The 18,546-nt window shown below is 51.5% G+C and overlaps 6 protein-coding genes across 6 annotated transcripts; 2 read left to right on the top strand and 4 right to left on the bottom strand.

The window, feature by feature from the left end:
* Positions 1 to 106: 106 nt before the first annotated feature.
* On the top strand, positions 107 to 1,488 carry AYO21_09445 (hypothetical protein; the record flags this gene model as incomplete). The annotated part of the gene is made up of 3 exons (XM_022659379.1): positions 107 to 205; positions 256 to 824; positions 882 to 1,488. 3 exons carry the CDS (start codon positions 107 to 109, stop codon positions 1,486 to 1,488), a joined length of 1,275 nt encoding a protein of 424 aa, XP_022508318.1.
* Positions 1,489 to 5,250: 3,762 nt separating this feature from the next.
* Positions 5,251 to 6,964, bottom strand: AYO21_09446 (hypothetical protein; the record flags this gene model as incomplete). Its single annotated transcript, XM_022659380.1, has 4 exons — positions 5,251 to 5,998; positions 6,046 to 6,170; positions 6,220 to 6,515; positions 6,571 to 6,964. 4 exons carry the CDS (start codon positions 6,962 to 6,964, stop codon positions 5,251 to 5,253), a joined length of 1,563 nt encoding a protein of 520 aa, XP_022508319.1.
* Positions 6,965 to 8,788: 1,824 nt separating this feature from the next.
* Positions 8,789 to 9,544, bottom strand: AYO21_09447 (hypothetical protein; the record flags this gene model as incomplete). The annotated part of the gene is made up of 2 exons (XM_022659381.1): positions 8,789 to 8,969; positions 9,147 to 9,544. The coding sequence occupies 2 exons, from the start codon at positions 9,542 to 9,544 to the stop codon at positions 8,789 to 8,791; spliced, it is 579 nt and encodes a 192-aa protein (XP_022508320.1).
* An 869-nt stretch (positions 9,545 to 10,413) lies between these two features.
* AYO21_09448 (hypothetical protein) lies at positions 10,414 to 12,719 on the bottom strand (the record flags this gene model as incomplete). The annotated part of the gene is made up of 2 exons (XM_022659382.1): positions 10,414 to 12,531; positions 12,582 to 12,719. 2 exons carry the CDS (start codon positions 12,717 to 12,719, stop codon positions 10,414 to 10,416), a joined length of 2,256 nt encoding a protein of 751 aa, XP_022508321.1.
* A 2,048-nt stretch (positions 12,720 to 14,767) lies between these two features.
* Positions 14,768 to 15,632, top strand: AYO21_09449 (hypothetical protein; the record flags this gene model as incomplete). The annotated part of the gene is made up of 4 exons (XM_022659383.1): positions 14,768 to 14,825; positions 14,894 to 14,944; positions 15,002 to 15,055; positions 15,106 to 15,632. 4 exons carry the CDS (start codon positions 14,768 to 14,770, stop codon positions 15,630 to 15,632), a joined length of 690 nt encoding a protein of 229 aa, XP_022508322.1.
* Positions 15,633 to 16,904: 1,272 nt separating this feature from the next.
* On the bottom strand, positions 16,905 to 18,305 carry AYO21_09450 (hypothetical protein; the record flags this gene model as incomplete). Its single annotated transcript, XM_022659384.1, has 1 exon — positions 16,905 to 18,305. One exon carries the CDS (start codon positions 18,303 to 18,305, stop codon positions 16,905 to 16,907), a length of 1,401 nt encoding a protein of 466 aa, XP_022508323.1.
* Positions 18,306 to 18,546: the final 241 nt, after the last annotated feature.

Raw genomic sequence — 18,546 nt, forward strand, 5'->3', positions numbered from 1 at the left:
CACCTTGTTTTGGCTCTCACTTTCTGTAACGGCCGTCTAAATCCATGACCTAGACCTCGTCTTCTATAACCCACCTTGACTTCGACTTGTTTTGGCGAGAACAACAATGGCTTCGATACCCTTCAATGTCACCGCGGCCGCTGATGCAGCGCAGCCTGACATGGGTGGCGCCCAGTTCGCTTCCCATACCTGGATGGAACCAATTGTCCGTGCAACCCCTTTATGTGAATTCCTTTCTTGCTAACTACCCTCCAGATTGTCGTCAGTATCATGACTGCTTCGCTTTACTTTAATCGGAGACACAACTTCCGCATATTTCGCTCTAGCCGGGGCCGCTCACCTACACGCTCTCTACTCCCCCACAATAATTCCCAAGGCTCGTCTCCCGATGGCTTCACCGACTCTGAGTCTCTCACTTCTGATTCGGATGTGTTCACCTCGTCCAAGTATCCACCCAAGAAGCGAAACTGCTGTGGTCTTGTCGTCCAGACCCCGAATTCGTCCAGGTTCGCCGACAACTGGCACTCGAGAGTGTTGGCCAAGTTCCCCTTCCTGATCGAAATGTTTTACTGGGTCCTGAACTTGCTCTTCTACACCCTGACCAAGGCTGTGGCTCAAGTTCTGTTTTCCGCAGATGATGGTCTGTGGCAGCTGGCCCAAGACCACGCCATCCTTATCCTGGACATCGAGCATAAATCCTGGCTGAGCTTTCTCTTCCCCATCAGGGAGAATGACTTCCAAGCTTGGTTCTTAGGTGGTCATTTGACCGCCATGACATTTCTAAACCGCATTTATTCACTTGTTCATATTCCGGGTACCGTTGCGTATGTTTTCCACATCTTCCAAGTCATCCTTCTTGCCAGCCCACTAACTTGACTCAGGTTTCTCTCGTGGTATTACTATGCTGCCCCCACTCACTCGGCTTTCGCCACCGTGCGCCGAACCATGACTCTGGGCAATTTTGCCGCCTTCGCAATCTTCACCTTCTTCCCATGCATGCCACCGCGTCTGTTGCCCGAGGAATACGGCTTTCACGATACGGTCCGTCAAGCGAACGCCGAGTCGGTTTGGGTGGGTGGCAACTATGTCAACCAACTGGCTGCCATGCCTTCTTTGCATTTCACGTACGCCTTCTGTGTTGGGAGTACCTTTCTCTACCACTCGGGCGTGTTTCGGCGCGCCCAGCGGAGTGAACCACGCAAACCCTTCTATGCCCAGATCTTCTTTCTTATCGCCGGCATCTGCTATCCTTTGTTGGTCTTGACCGTTATTGTCGCCACCGCGAATCACTATTGGTTGGACGCCGTGGTTGCCATGTGTACGACTACTCTGAGTTTCTGTTGTAATAGAGTTTGGATGTTCTTGTTGCCGGCCGAGGATATACTTTGTTGGGTATTGAGAGTGGATAAACCCACGCCTACCACCGGGGATAGACTGAAGAGGAGAAATAACCAATATCAAGCTGTAAAAAACGAGGACGAGCCATAGGGAATTTGGAAATTGCCCGTGTGGTTTTTGTTTTGGGAATCTCAGAAAAAGCAGAGGTCTGATTTCTATGCGAGGGGTGTACCAACCAGAATATTTAGGAGGATTGGGTATCTACTGTTGGATATGGTGGGAGACATCTGGAGAAGGGTGGAAGTCTTGTGGAGGAAAAGGAAAGAAAAGAAGGCAGATGCACGGCGATGCCGGTCAAGAATCTCCCAAAAGCGGCTATGATCACTCAGACATGTCAAGCCTGTGCAAATCATCCCTCACCACTCCGGAACGATCCTACAGCATCGGCATCCTCACTGTTGCCACGTTTCTGCAACAAACCCCGAGTCTATCCAGGTCAAAGGGCACCAATGGCTGAAGACCGACCGCGATTTTTCAGCAGTTGGCGTGAACAACCCATACTCCTCGTCACTGCCGGTGGAACCCACGGGTTTCTGGGGATTCTGGAAGGGATCAGAGCCTGAAATGGCCGTGCTGCTAGCTCTTGTTTTCTTCAGACATGGTTTTATAGGAGCGCCGCATCTGTATCCTTGTTGTTCCACGCATTGGTCATAAAGAAGCATTCATGGTTGAGGGCATATAATGGCGTGAACGGGTTGGTGAAGACCAGGTCTTCCCTCCAAGGGTCTGCTGCATATATTGGATATTGGAATATATCACTGTTCCTATGGTGCAAATTTGATTTCTGTTCTCGACCTGCGAATATTTCGTCAGTCGTCTTAGGTGGTGCGGAAGCGGAAACATGCCATTTGCGCCTCATGTCTTTATTGGGTACAACAAGCATGGATGGCCGGTCCTGGGAATTGAGTGCCGGCGTTCTGAGTGAGCCAATGTTTGCTTCACCAGAGCCAGAGTCAGAGCCAGAGCCAGAGCCATAAACAAGACGCTGATCTTGTGTCTTGTCTTGTCCCCCACGTCGTCCAAATGTCCTCCGTCCTTGGGATTCAGCAGCCTATTCCCTCTTGCCAGTTTGTCTCGTATGCACGACATCCATTTAAAGATCCATACAGACAGGCAAGCATATTTGCCGCTCTCGGACACGGGTAGGCAGGTGGTGTATCATCACCAGAATGAACGTCCAAGGGTGCTTGTTGGAGTGAGAGAGAGAGAAGAAAGATCGAAAAGGAGGACCTTGACTTTTTGTCACTCGCCCTTTTCGTCGGTTGACTGGGATGATTTCCAGACAGAGAGGTGTTCCCTGTTTGATTGTTTGTCTGTTTATCCGTCCGTGCGTCACTCGCTCTCTTCGTCGATATACAGGACGCCCCTGTCTGGCCGTTTCCTGAGGACGTGTGTGACTTCTTGATTCAATCGATATGAGCGCACATGTCGACCTTGGCAGTCACGGCGTTTTGTCGATGTGCGAATCGTCCAGCTGAGGCTCTTTCTTCCCAAGAGTTGGAAAAGTGAAGCGCATGGATTAGGTTGGATCGTGTCACTTGGCTGTTTCGTCTGTCTGTACATCTTTTCAGACAGAATGATGGTGGGTGAATATAACGAACAAAGGCTGCCAAAGTGAAGAACAGATCGTCTTTTGTCACTCGCCCGATTCGTCGATCCACGAGTGCCGAAGTGGTTGGGACATCTCAAATGCACCCCCGTTTCTTGCGATTCGACCGGGTCATCGGCCGACATCTCGCTGAGCACGATCACTCACGACCATACAGGGCGTGAGAACCCAGCATGGAAGGTCCTCTGAACTCTGGGATAGAACAACACATGTCTGAGCAAACTTTTGATGTTGGCAATATCTCCATCCCAACCCATGCTCTTTCTTGCTTTGCGGCATTCGCCTCCCAACACGGCCGGGTCGGCGACGAGTTGAGCGTAATCTGGCTACAACTGACAGGGAGGGCCATGCTTTCTCTCGTGAGGGAAAGAGGGGTAGACGCAACTGATGGTGGAATAGCTGTTGAACGAGAGAATTTGCGGTGGTGGTGGTGGCGGCGGTGATACGGGCCATCAACTTCTCACATATCTTTCTCCCTTTGTCTTTCTTCACCCTTCTCCTCCCTTATTTTTTACTCTTGACCTCACTGCCATGTCCACGGTCGCTAATTTCAAGCCAACTCTGTTCTCCAGTCGGCTACTCAACTCTGAAAGACATGGTGCGACGGCCAAGTGCATGCTCGTATATTTCGTAGCTGGATCCCTCTGCCCATGACCAGAGTCAGTCTGATCGAAACGGTTGATCATTCACCATAAGGCTGGAGGCTGGACCCGGAAATTTCTCGGCGTGTGCTTCGTGTTATCATGGCAATTGTCTTTTGACCCAAAAGCATCGAATGGCCACTGGTCTTCTCGTCCGAGCAGTTCATTTCCCTTGCACTAAACGCGAAAAAGGCGACATCCCTGTACTGGAGGCCTGACACTGAAAGTTGTCACGGGAACTCATGCAACCCGAGCCGGGGTGTGGGTGGCGATCCGCCTGAAAGTACTGGTTGTGTCCTGTCTCACTGGAGCTCCAGGCAATCTGATTCCTGGTTCGGTAGGATGAGCAAGTCGTACTCGTACATTGAGATTGAGCAGAGCCTGATCATGTCGGAGGATAATGTCTGTCCTTTTGCCATTCCTTCCCTTTGATACCTGGACTCCGGAAGTCCTGGCCCCATCCCACCGGACCCTCACCCTCATCCACGCACGGACATCCACGAGCCCATTACTAAATTTGGCTTGGAGTGACGGGAATTGATGGGCGTGATTCGTCGGATGCCAACCGAAGCCCCTCGTCGTACTATACTCGTAGGAAATCCCAGCAAGGAAAGGAAGACAAAAGCAGCCGAGTGGGTATGTGGACAAAGGGGAAGATCTTGTTGGATCGCATGGGTTGTATTCCTGGCCGTCCTGATACACAATGGCCTTGGTTAGCCACCGGGAATGTCACAGGGTCACTAACCCTACTTGTACTCCATATACCCGCCCGTCGCCTACCCGAGCATGACCAGTGGTACCCGTGGCGTCTCAAGGTTGTCGGATAGAATTGTGTGATAGTACAGGGTTCCTGAGGCTAGGCAAAAGTTTTTCTGTCCCCTCGGGAAAATCTCTTTATCCCCCTCGTTAACAAGTCTCGGTCCAGGCGTTGCTTAATCGCTCTGTGGCGACAAAAGCGTCTCCTTCCTGGCAAAATAATGCAGGACGAGGTATCTGGACGTGCTGAGACTGTCAGCCGCCTCTTCGAAGACCCGGGGGGTGACTCGGCAAGTTCGCGAACTTGGAAGGAAGCTGGCAGCATTGACTGCGACCAATGGTGCTAAGGAGCGAGAGGACATGCCTTATCCGAAGTGGCAACTCGGTTCGCGCTGCAATCTGATCCTGATGCTCGTTTGGTAGACTGTTGGTAGTCTATTCCACCCTGTCCTAGGAACTGCTCGTGCGGCTGATGCAAAAAAATGGACCTCAGACACGGCCAGGATCGACGCCCTATAAGGCTGAACTGGCGGTGAGAACCTCTTGCACTGCTCTAAGCCGCAGACTTGTTGCCGCTTTGCCCTGAGGATGCGAGGTTTCTTTCTCAAAGGTTGTATCTTCCTAGGTAGTTCAATCTACTGTAGGTTGTCGAGCGAGGTCCCTTGCCGGTCGTTCCTAGTAAACCGCCTCCTAAGCCGGGGTCTGGGATGGATGGGAGCTGCTGTTCCACGGTATCAACTCTATCGTTCGAGGGCGCTTGCTTTTCGCCATTGAACCCCTCAGTTGGCCACGCAGGATGGCTACTGATCATTAGTAGCTGAGACTGCTTGTCCTCAGTGGTGACCGTCATCGTACACTCGACCGCCGACGCACAGCCTTGGCCCAGCATCTTCTCCAATGCCGTGCCAGTAGATCGTTCCACAAGAATTTCTTCAGGATCCCCTCTAATGTCTCCCACTGGGCCGTCTCTTCCGGGTATTTGTCCAAAGTTTCGTCCAGCAGCATACTCATAGCAGACATCAGCTCAGACTGTTCGAGTGCACCTGCAGCTGCCAAAGCTACCCAAATTAGACATTCTCGATGGTTCTTCTGGGCTTTCTCTTGCTGCGGTCGAGGCTTGCCATTGCCAATGAGTCCATCTTCAAGCTCCTGGAGTGTCTCGTTGAACTCTTCGCCGATCTTCCCATCCCCAAAATGGAGGGTGAAGCACGTCCCAATGACGCCGAAGCAGAGCTTGTGTTCGATAGAGGTGGTGGCCATTACCGACAAACACCTCAAATCAGCGATTGTGTTCAGCAAGTTCCGTCCTCCGGGGGAGCTTGGGGGCGAACTGGTAGGCGTAGCACTGCCATCGCCCCGGGCTGTTTTAGATAGATTTGCAAGAATGTCGATCATCTGAATAGACATTTCCCCTGCCATAGCCATGTCATTGAATGAGGTCGACACCTTCGAGAGAGCCTCGCACACTTTGATATTGAATGGGAGAGATGGATAGAGGGGTAGTTCGTTTCGCATAGGTGATTCGATGGAGAGCTGCGCCATGCTGGTGGTGGCCTCGTTTCTATCTTTGACAAATTTCCACAGGGCATCGTATCTGGCCAACTTAGAGACTGCGCTTGCGAGGGAGATTGGGAATCTTACGCTTTCATGGCAGAGATGACAAAGTATTGCCACGGTGTGTCACCCTTGAGATCGGTCCGAATCTTCCGAATCCGCTGCATAGCATTGATGTGGTTATGTGCACCTTCGTGAACACCGAGCATGTACTACCAGATCCATTAGACCTCGTTGATCTGACAACGGCTTTTCACTTACATCGATCGTCGTAAGAGCCGCAATGGTACAGATAGTGGTGTCGTCCGCACACGTTGCTTCAGACGTCAGCCTCAGGCGAAGCGCGGCGAATGCGTTGGCACGATGATATGCGAGGGCGCTGTCCTTGGACCATGGAATGCCTTCTTGCAAAAGCCATGACGCCCGGCTGAGCGCGACCATGGCTTCGAACAAGACAGCGTGCTCCAGGGCATACGGAAACACCAGCGACTGATATGGCTTGGGATGGCCTTCAAAGGCAAGTGCTCGACCATGCTGCTCCGCCCAAACCTGTAAATCTGGACACATGATTAGCGCAACTTTGGAAGAATCCAGTCTCCGATATGTGCTCACAATACTTCACCATCCGCGGAACCACCCCTTCGTTGGGAATGGGAAAGACATTGACTGGCTCCGAGTGGAAGATGTTGACGGAAAATCGAGGTAGCCTGATGGCCTTCCTTGTCGGAAACACTTGGTCCTCAATGGGCGACTTTCGTTTTCGACGTCGGTTAGAAGACAACTCCTCATTGTCGAAGTCCCATGAGAATCGCTCCGATGCTGCTGGTGACCGGGCTGGTACGAGTGATGTAGATGAGGTCTTCAGCTCTAATTGAGGGCGATGTGCCGGCTGACGGCTCTGAGTCGCATCTCTCTTCACAGCGGGGACGCGCGGTGGTGGTTCCTCACCGATCGACGGTGAAGGATTCTGCAGAAGTAAGTGTTCTATTTTGATTGCCTTTGCCATGCCTTCGGTAGCGACTGTGCAACCATTGTCGGCGGAGCAATGGTATGAGGCTCAAGGATCGTCGCCCGTACTTGTGAACTCCTGTGGCTCTCGTGAGGCAATGCACACGAGGCACCAGCAGGCCTTGGGCCTCTAAAGAGAGCAAAGGCCAGCAAAAGGCAGCTTCAAGTCGATCGAAGCGGGGCCAACAAAGCGCTTACAGTTTGTCAGCCGGTTGCCAGCCAGAATGCCAGTGTGAATTCGGATGAGTCTCGAGGCACAGTAAAGCAGCGGGCGCACCTGTTGCCTGATCCAGTGCAAGCAATCGAAAATTGCGCCTGATCCGTGGTATATCGTGTGGCGTTGGAGGATGATGCCTGCGATTGGGTAGGGAGGCGACGGCATGGGATGTGGATAACCAGGAGGGTAAGATGGCTACCAATACTGGCGCACAGACACACAGACAAACATCCACGTACTCAGAGACAGACGGACGGGGTTGTACCCTTGTTTAGCAATTCTGATGAGTGGTCGCATAAGACCGCGAAGATACAAGATGGTTGGTTCGCTTATCACAGACTGAGGGCTGCCAGATGCCAGGTCGGATGGTGTTTCTCTGGTTGCCCCCGGTTTGGCCTGGAGGTCAAGGGGGCAAAACAAAGCTATCGAAGACAGTGCTGACATCCGCTTCTTCGGGACGCTCTAGAGGCGACTTGAAGTCAGCCGACGCGGGGCGTGCTGTGGGCTAGCTGTGGGCTGGCTAATGCCTGTCCGTTCGCACAGTTGTGTACCTATGCTTTGGGTTTGGCCGTCCGTGACAAACATTCGCGTGGTGAAGTTTCAGTTCGTACTGTTCTGTCAGGGATTTGTGGATTTTGTGGAGTCAGGCTGGCTTCTCCTTCATCCGTCCCTCGCCTCTTGCTCGGTGTCTATCCATCCCAAGATCCGGGATTCCTTATCCAGCAATGGGAGGTCGAAGCCAGGAGGGTCGGTGGAGACTCGTAAAAAGCTTCCCAGTTGGCTGTGCAGGATCCGCCAACCAACCCTGTTCGTTTCCCGACGGTTCTTGAGAATGCTTGTTGGACAGCCCGCTAAACTCTCTCGAAAGAATCATGGCCGCTCTTTAGCCCGAGGACCCGACAACAAGGACGGAGTACGAGTTCTGCGTACTTGTACTCATGCGTATGTTGACGAGCATGGCCCAATCAATATCACTGGCTCTTCTCCCGGTCATAATATGCTCCGACGTTGTACCCTCCAGACAAGTGTGCATGGGCGGCATCTTCGCATGATTGGTGACATATCATGATCCCTAAGCCTCTCCTGTCGCAAGCGATGCAGCCGTCGAGACTGTCCCATCACAAAGTGTCCAATTCTCCCTACCTATTCCGTACGAGTACAGTACAAGCACCTCGGAGCCTGGCAAGGTGTTAATTGCTCTCGACCACTAGACTAAGATTGGGAATGTGCGAGGACATCCTCTGCTAATCAATACCAATCATCTCACCCCCTTGATTGCAGTTGACACCACACCGACTTGAGGCGCTGGAGACCAGTGCCAGAATGAGAATGGTAGAAAGCAAGTTGTAGTTCCATTTTGTCGTTGTCGATCCTTGGCTGTGTTCATGGTTAAGGTGAGAAAATCATCAGCAAAAGTAGAAAGCCAAGGGACTCAGCAAGAAGGACACAGTGAACGGGCGCTGGCTTGTCTGTCGAGTTACCTCTCGACGAGAAAGATGAAGCTCCATGACAACTGATGCGAATGACAGGTAGATATGTTGGCTTGAGAGCACGAGTCCTTCTCACCCGTCACCAATCGATCGATGCCTTGCAGGGCAGCCGTGTTCACTCTGGGCTCTCCTGGTCCTTCTCCTTCTCATTCCGTGCCCACCAATGGTTCGCGTACCCATTGCTCGCCCAGTCAGCGACGCCATCGACCCAACCTAATTTCGCAGTATCTCCAGTGAGTTGCTCCTCCCAGACACAGTCACACTCTCCACTGCTGTTAAAACTCAACGTCAGGTCGCTGTCCAGTTACATACATTCTTTGCTATGGATACATACCCATGACAACGAAAGTAAACAGTATGGAAGTTGCAAGCTGCTCTTTGCGTCAGTGTCTTCCAGTGGCTGTGAAGTCAACGACCAACACCTACTTCCCCACTCATGACAGATCAGTGTGCCCTGTCGGTCGCAGGCGCACAGATCGTAGCACCTCAACGGTGTCAATGCCCAGGACGGGGAGGAATCGGTAGAGCTGCCGTTTCTTGGTTTCAGGTCGGTATTACGCTTCGCGTTCTCGGGAGACTGTGGCGCTGGTGGAGGGTTGTTTTCCCGACAGTAACCGATATCGACGCCTGGCAGTTGCTTGAATCCGTCAGTGAGAAGCCATCCATAGTGGGGAGGCGTATTTACTTTGCATTCGACGTGCCAACCCCACGCGGATGGTAAGACTGCAGTGTCCCGAACATCTAGAGGTCTGCCGACGTCCCGCGCAGCACTCTCATCCTCATCACTCTCTTGAGTTGGTGCACTGATGACAACCGACAGAAGGAACAAGAAAAAGGGCAGGAAGCAAAAGGGCTGAGGGCAAGTCTTCATGGCTGCTGCTGATGAAGACGACCTTGAAAGGACTTGGGACGATAGAGCTCGCGCTGTTGTGGGAAACGATCACGAAACAAAGAGAAGGAGTCCGCACCGCATGAGGCTGTACGGGTGTTGGTGTTGGGAGACGAATAGAAATTTGGTTCAGTTGGTAGTGAAAGAAGGCAGGTGAAGTGAGTAGGTGCGTTGGTTCAGATGGGCAACAACAAATAGTATGAAGCTGTGAGGAAGGTGCCATGTCGAATAGCAATCATTTCTTCACTTCATTCGACGTTCCAGACTGCGTCGCTGGTTGCTCCCCCTGTCCACTATCATCCTTCAGGGTTTTGATCTCAATGATCTGGTGGCGGCTTCAGCCTCTGTACATTCCAGAACTCGTCGAGCTAGGTGGGCTTACATTGTTGCCTATTACGCAGGAGTCAGTTTGCTGGTCTTGGAGACCATGTTATAAAACACTGACAGTCAGCGCAGTGACCCCAGTCTCCCTCCTTTGTCAAGTCTACTCTCCCACCGCAGTTAGGGCACTTTGGCATTTTGAGAAGGAAGATACGGCTAGAGATAAGGCGTCGAGGATAAGAAAACGGGTGGTCGGGTCGCTAAAGAGTGTCGAGCGAAGAACTGAGCACTTTGATAGAGAGATTTTAGGGAAAGAGCTTCGCAAGAATACTCAGGGAAACTGTCATGAAGATGGTTGATAGAATGTGAATCTTGTGCCACGCTGCTAGCAGTAGGTGCACCCGTCAGAATGAGCACGTGATGAGAACAAATACGATGATGTAAGCGGATATTACTTGGGCATTACCAGCATCTTTGCAGCACATCGACCAAAGCCCAGAACACAACATAAGGGTGTCAATAAGCTCTTGCTATTTCCATTGCTTCCCTATCGCTCTTCCATAATTTCCAAGATACATCTTCTGGCCGCGTGGATTCGCAGGTGTTCCATTGGTTGTGCTTGGCGACTCACTCTCGCTCAGGCTTTTCCACACCTCCGCAATTGTCGCCCGTTGTCTAGGAAGGACCGAATACTGCAGCCCATACATCTGGCTTCGGCCAAGAGGTGGTACAAATCGTCCCGTGAGGAGCCGAAATACGACCGTGGGCGACAGATAGTGCCGGCGGATGCGTGCCCAGAGCTGGAAATATTGTTCAAATATCTGGTTCAGTGACAGCGGGGTCGAGGAAAGGCGAATGTAAGCCACGCTGGTAGTTCCATTATCTTCTCCTCCTTCCTCCTCTTCCTCAGTGTCGCTAACGCTGTCGTCCTGATCATCTCCTCGCTCTGTTTCTTCCTGGTAGGATACCCGGGTCTGTTCTGCATCCAGGAGCTGAAAGTGAACGCCCCCTGGCAGCCTTTTGCTGTCTTTGATTCTGAGCATCAATGCAAACAAGGGGAAATGGTTGAGACATGCTAGACATGTGTCCAGAGTGGCTTTCAGCGAGATGATTGCCATACGAGCCGAAGCAAAGGTCAGGTAGAAGACTACCACAGTTGGCAGAAGGAAGAACAACAAGGTGAAAAGAATCGTACCCAACAAGAGTTGATCGAGATCGTAGTCGCAGTTGTCGATACGATTGCGAAGGACGTTCCGCTTCTTGCCACGGAATAGGTGAAAGAGGCTGACGATGATTGTCAATTGCCAGTTGAAGATGCGCGCACTTGCGACGTAAAAAGAGTAGATATGCATAGTAAGCAAGCTCAGGAGGTCGGAGAAAATGGCGATAGGCATAGTAGCCCCAGCAAAAGAAGAGCATCCCACAACATACACGACAGTGGGTAGTCGTGGAACAATGAGCACAACGATCGTCGAGGCCCAATATTCTATAACCCACAAGAAAAGTTCGCCGAGAAATGTAGTAAGTTCCGTGTTCAATTTGAGGCCTCCTGGGTACGACATGAGCCACCTGATCATGCGTTTGAGGCCTTCAATTGTGTACTCATTCAATACCCCACCGATCAGCTGAGACGTAGCTTGCGCATTGTCACTGATGAAGCTCCCAAGTGCGATGCCAATAATGACATCGTTTGCTACCAACCAAAGCGAATTGTAAAAGCGAATGTAATCACTATTTGTTGTCGGAAAGGATGACCATGTCGCTTTGCGGCGTCGGAGAAGTGAATATTGTGTCGGATAATAGGAGAATTGTTGGAGTCGAAGATGAACTTGTTGACAACAGGCCGAGACATCCTTCAGGGCGAGGGTTCCCTTGGTTGCTCGCCGGCTCTCTATAGACTGTAGTCTTTGAAAAGGCAGGGGCAGTTCCAAAAGTCGCAAAAGGCCTTCAGCAACGATCCTGTGTCCAATGATCGCGATTTTGAAAATGTTCAAAAGCGTAGGGAAGGCATACGCCATGAACAGTGTCCAAAGCGACCACGCCGCAAATGTGTAGAGTGACTGTGCCGATTCCACGACTCGTTCGCTCACAGAGAGGCTCCTTTTTCGGCGCGGACCAACAAGAGGCGTGTTCTTCTGGAGCAGCTCTGCAACTTCCTGGGAGCAATTGATTTGTCGGAGGATCGCGGGCAACGCCAACTCTTTCTTGGTTGGAACATGCCTGATCACGGTGTGAAAACGCAACTTTGCGACTAACTCGGCGACGCGTTCTCGCTCTTTCTCTCCCTGCATTCCATTTTCGTCAAGCGTCGAATCGGGCGCACCGACGGCCAAGTATTCTCTGCCCAGAGCAAGTGATATTGGCTCAAGAGACATGTATTGCATTTGCGTGGGGTTCGGGGGGTCGAAAAGAACAATTTGGACAGTCAACTCTGTACCGGGCGGACAATAGATCGAAGGTCGCCGCGAGCCTGGAATGGTGAAGGCGCAGATTGTGAGAGGATCGAAGATCTCTGGCGGGTCTGGGTGATTGAGGGTGCCCAAAACATGCATGTGAGGCTGGTCGCAAAGCTGAAAGATTCGGGCCACTGGGTATGGACTGTTGCGAAACAGAGTGCCCATGCGAAGAGCAGATTCAACGCTGCGGACCTGAGGTATGTCAGCATTGGTTTCCGCTCATCTCTCTTTGACCACCTTACTTCAACGTCTTCAAGGACTGTTATAACAAACAAATCGTACTCCGAATTCCTCCATCCTACAATTACACCGGGTGTGGTTGTCCGAGTAAGGCTGCTCGGCCAGAATACCCGTAGCATGCCATCGCTGTTCTCGACCATGATAACATATTGTCAAGGCTTAAAAGGAACCCCTCCGACGTAGTTGTTCTTGAGCGGAAATTCCATGCGCTAGGATTCGAGGATGGACAGCGGCTTCGTGGGAGGCAAGGCGGTCGAGAGGTATGGCGAGAAAGACGTAGATGAGGGAGATAACCGCAAATGCTTTCGCCACACGTGCAAAGACCCCGTGGTACCAGGCAAATATTGCTAATTCATAGAGTCTGGTAACAAGATCCCAGCGCGCAGTGATGTATCCAGCAACGAAGATTCCAATGGTCAGGGAGGAGAAGGGGTGCATGGAAGCAAGCTGGCCAGATGAGGTGTGCAGAGCGGTCAAGCACACATCCTGCGAAGCAATAGTGTGACCTCAAGCATTTTAAGTTGAGACAGGAGAAGCTCTTATGAAGACCGGAAGAAGAACTGGCAGTGCTGCAACTTTACACGCCTACCAACAGAGAAGCAAACGGTGGCAGAAATGGATACGGAGGCGCATTTGTACGGGAGCGCCAAAGCTCCTCTGTTGCTATTACTTGCCGCCAGGAAGCGGCCGATGTCATCCCTTTCATCGAAGAATACATAACACAATTCATAATTAGATACAGGAATGCAGTAGGCTGTGCTGATATGTATCAGGACTGAATAGGACCATCCGTGGTAGACTAGCGGCCGTTATGGTCCTCTACAACTTCGATGCAGCTTCCAACCCGAAGGATTCAGCCTTTTCGACATCGCTTACCGTCAACACGAAGCCTCACATAATTCAGAGCTTTCCGTAACGATATATGATATGCTTGTCACGAGAAAAGCTTCGCTGAGCCCACAAAAGACAGGATCAAACCACGTCTGTGAACATTGTCGACAGGTTCAGGAAGAGTCTTGTGTACAAATCTCTTTGTTTCAACGCAGCCCAAACTGCTTCCTGTTTCCTCATTGTCGCCCCCTCTTTGCTTCTTTCTGGATTGGTATCCTTCATGTGCATAGGGATGGTTGAGTAACAATAGGTCGCGGAAGTCCTTGAAGTGCAGACCACTTCGGTATACTTGCCTGCCGTTGGGATATTGACGCTAAAGCACGCTAATATTTCTAGCGGTCGATCATCCGTGGTTAGCGTTGTATAGCTCCAGTTGCGATTAATGTGTCTCATGTCTCTCACCTCATTGTAGATTCCTCGTCTTCTGTATCACAACGTCCAGTATGATTTGACAAAGTCATCCTCGTGCCGTGTAATTCTGTCAAGGTAGCAGCCACGGGACGCCGCCAGTAAGTGTGACAGATCGGGGTACATTCGTTTCGCGTCCAAGATGAGACCTTGCAGCTAGCCGATGGTGAGGTTTCCAGCCTCCCGAATTTCGTTGCTGAGGTGCGAAAGAGCTGGCTTGCCGATACAGGGTATCTTCTCTCAACAACACCAGGCTGAGGTAGGTTTGTCGTTTGTCTCTCTGTCTGCCTGATTTTCCCTTGTCGCCGACTTCGGCCTGTGTCCGTGTCGTCGGGCTCTGTCTGCAGGCTTGTGCAGCAGTCGAAGGTCGGAACGGAATATCTTTGTGTGGCTCTTCGAGCGAGCGAGCGGGTGGTCGCATGTGGCGGAGGGGCAACAGCCATAAGGAGACCTTTGTTGTTCGCAAGCCTTCCACTTGTGAGCTTGCGCAAGCACCAGCTCTGCTGGGGTGGCGGAAAGGCGCATCGCATGGCAGCTTCCTACGCTCCGCAGCGGATTACTTGGCTTGGAACGAATTGGGTTGATCTGATCAGTGACTGATTGCAACTGCCCTCCAGCTGTGATTGCTGTGAACCGCCGACCAGACGACAGATCGCACTAGTGGCCTGGGTCGATCTGCAGCGCCTCCTCTCCAGTATAAATCTCTCTACAATTTTTTTCAAAACCTCAACCTGAACCTCCGCCTCTTACCCTCTACCAAATAACTTCAAGTTCTCATCAACACCATCTGCGTCACTCTTTTGGACCAGAATTACCTTCGAACTTGGATACTCCATACTCTTACTCACCACATTCATCACCCAACCTCATCCATCTTGCATCCTTCACCATGAAGATTGCACCCGTCATCAGCCTCATGGTTGCTAGCCTTACTGCTACTTCCTTTGGTGAGTCAACAACACCTCAGCAGCCTGTGTTCCTGTGTGTGTTTTCTTGCTGCTGACAAGACAAACAGCAACTGCTCTCAATGTCGGTGTCCATGGCAAGTTGGCTGCGGCCTTGGCAGGTGAGAAATTTGAATCCCGCATAGTGTTGACTGTTCAGGACTGACGAAAATCCATAGCTAGAGACATGTCCCTTGATGACATCAACGATATCATCAACCTCATGCCACGTCGTAAGTATCAAGCCCGTTGTTGTCTGGGTTTTCACTGACATTGTTTACAGAAGAGCCAGTCACTATCACTGTGACCCCGGCTGACTGCACCCCATATGGCACTTCATCCACCTTGACTCCTGTTGTTCCTCTCACTCCGACCACCACTTCTATCACTGTCACCTCGTCCACTTCTGTCATGATCACCATCTTCCCACCCGCGCCCTCCACCTCCACCTCTGAGGCCAGCACCGGCAGCACTGAGACTCCAATTGAGACTCCAGGTGTTCCAACAATCTCCACTACTCCAACTCTTGAGACAACTCCGGTTCCTCCTACTACAGCAGTTGAGAGCAGTGTCCCACTTACACCTATGCCTACCACTTCGACTCTGTCATCTGAGAGTAGCACTGTTGATGAGACCACATCATCTTCCATCACCACCAGCGTCTTGACCACTTCCTCTACTGAAACTCAGACGACTGCCACAGCCTCTACCACCTCTGGCATTCCAGAAGCTCCCAACTCAAATGGCGCTGGAACTGTTGGTGTCAACATGGGCTTGGCTGGGTTGGTGGCTGTGTTGGCTTTTGCCTGAGTACATACAACTTCAAAAGATACCCTGACGCTCTTTGCAGCTATGTCTGCCATGTACCACAACATGCCAACCATCAGCATATGCAAACGACAAACAGACATTGTCCATCTCGTCAAGTGAGATGCATGATCACACCACAAACAGACTCAGCACTAGCTATTCAACAAGGAACTCCTGAAATCAACTGCCTGCAACAACAATGATTCTTTCCAGCTAGGCCATATTGGACTGGCCACATGAGGTTTTCATGATGGTTCGTGGGAGTGGCAACACCCCCTGTGAATTGGATTGAGGGATCAAACTTAATTGCTATTGCGTCTTAATTGCAGATTCCAGTCATACGGTGTGTTGGCACGTTGATCAAAGTTGACGATCCTTGAACCATAGCTAGTCTCCAATGAAAATGTGCTTTGAATAACCAACCTTGAGTTCCCCTGTGCCTTTACTTCTCGCTTAAGATTCCTCTTGTAGAGATCTGAAAGTCTCCATCCTTTATTTACACTGGTCTGCATACAACAAGTCCCGCACTGTGCCAAATGTCTTGTCACCGCCCATCACCGTTGAGCCCGCGCCCACCAACAAGATCGCATCTATCGGCAATCTACCCAGTTACACGCAAAAGATCACCAGTTCAGATCAAGCTCTTTGTAAGCCAATCATGCGTCAGGATCGCAAAAGAATTGTCAGCTCGCCAGATCGACCCTCCCTGGCCGGTGATCAGATCAGTCGACATTCCGTAGCCTTCCGTGGGCGTGGTGAGGGTCCGACGGTAACAGTCTCCCTCTCACTGATCTCTCACATCGCTTTCAGCCGCTGGCTCTTTGTGTGAAGCGGTCAGGTCAGCCTTCCTCAGAGCTGGGTTGTGAGTACTTGTAGCAGACCATTGGAGTGGGAGTATTCGCGAGGCTGAGAATGGCGGCTGATCTTCGGCTGATCTTCTCTCTTTTTTTTCTTCATAGATGTTTGGTGTTCCGATCCTGGCTGTGTGGCACGGTTCCCTCCCATCTGGGTCGTTTGCTCGTGCAAAAGTCACTGCCAAGCGTCTCCCGTCATGGTTTGATCGCTGCAATAGATTTGGCGCGGATGGAAGCAGAGATGTTCTTCTATTATGGCATTATCTTCAATCGCAAGGTCAAAGTCACAGCATGATATCTAATGGGTAACCTCATAGCCAAACATCCCTTGTCGGTGTCTCCATGTAGAGCAGTAGACTGTGTAATGCCGAGCCCTGTCTCGGGGTCTTCAAAGGCCGAAAGCCATCAATCCTCCATCCTACAGAGTCTGTACCTTCCCGACTCCTCCATTCTCCCACACTTCCTCCCAAAAGCCTTCCTTCCACAGCCGCAAGACCTCGAATCCCACCTCTATTGCGATCAGCACGATGATGGTCCACTCCAAAAACAGCCCGTGTTTCTCGCTCAGCCTCTCCCTCAGCACCGTTGCAATCTCAGCTGCATAGTCCATCTTCTCGTTCAAGACTTTGATCCTGATTCCGACGTCCAACGCTCGCCCAACTTGATCGTAGTAGTTTTCCAGGTTGAGTTCGTGCCGGGAGTCCCAGAAAAGATCGGGAAGAGAGTCGGTGAGTTCGGAGTAAAGATTGAGCTGCGCGCGCAGGAGGAGGAGTTGACCTGTTTTGCGGGAAATGAAGTCGCGGGAAAGTTTGAATGGGAGCCGCGAGCCCTTTGCCAGGAGAGCCGGGATGTCCGCCGTAGAGGCTAGATAAGTGGAAAGGTTCGTCTCAAGGACGGCGAGTTTCGTGGAGCGGGCAAATCCCGAGGAAAAGGCAATCTTAGTAAGTACTGTATCGACAGTCTGAAACTGCGACTCGGCCTGTGTATAGTCTGTTGACGAAGGTGGTTCTTGATACTCTGACTTTTTCGTTCCCAGGACGATCGTTTCGCCACGGATGAGGCTGTGTTCGCGGTTTGGATCTTCAATATAGTCCAAGTCCTCGGTCTCAATAGGTTCTTTATGAGGATTTTCTGCCGCAGGAAGGAGAGTGCGTGTTGCAAAGTATGAAGTAAACCCGTCAGGTAAAGCCCACGTTACCACCGTGCCCGATGGGAAGACAAACACATCGCCGACTTCTGTCGAGGACAGGTCCCTGGCGGAGGGATTGGTGGAACGGTAGATTGAGGAGATGGGTACTTGGACATGGACAACCTGTGGAAATAGTCCAGTGCCGAGAGGATCGGGTTCGTAACCTTTATTGCGAAGAATCTCGACGACCTTGGCCAGGTCGAATTGTTCTGCCACAGCATATGCTGTCACAAGTTTTGGTGTTTGGTCTGCCTCTTCATGGAGTCTCAAGGTTGGCTTCGTAAGGCCAGCCTTAGATCTCTGAGCCTCCAGTCCTACTCTTCGAAGCGATGTCTTCGTCCCGGGGGAGCGTGCAGTCTTTCGTTTCTGAGCTAATGAAGCGGTTGCTGAGTCGACGGCGGAATCTCCCGAGTCCCCGTCCCTCTGTGACTCTTGTTTCTGCGTCGACTGGCTCATAAACGACGTGTTGGAGGAAAAGAACTCCCTGCGGCGGGGCCGCTGGAAGATTGGCGATGCATGTAGAGGGCGGAAGCCCGGTTGACGAAGCGCTTCATATCCCACCCGTCGACAACTTGAGCAGACAAACTGACTTCCCAAACTCAGCAGAGGGCGAGTAGCGACCGAGCGCATGGTCAACAAGAGAAAGGGGGGGCATCGGACACCCAGAAATGTATCGCCATCCGTGAAATGCTAATACTTCTTGCAGCTCCAGGTGCTCAAACAAACTGCGCTCTGGTGTCTGCAAGGCTGCATGAGCCGAGGACTTGGCGCTCGTCATTTCAATGGTCCAGACTCTCCGTGGGAATTGGAGTCAAGTGTCTACCAGCACTACTCCATCTGGAGAACTCCAAGCTGCGCGTGCAAATGTCAC

Source organism: Fonsecaea monophora, assembly GCF_001642475.1.
Source record: "Fonsecaea monophora strain CBS 269.37 chromosome Unknown Scaff93, whole genome shotgun sequence".
NCBI lineage: Eukaryota > Fungi > Ascomycota > Eurotiomycetes > Chaetothyriales > Herpotrichiellaceae > Fonsecaea > Fonsecaea monophora.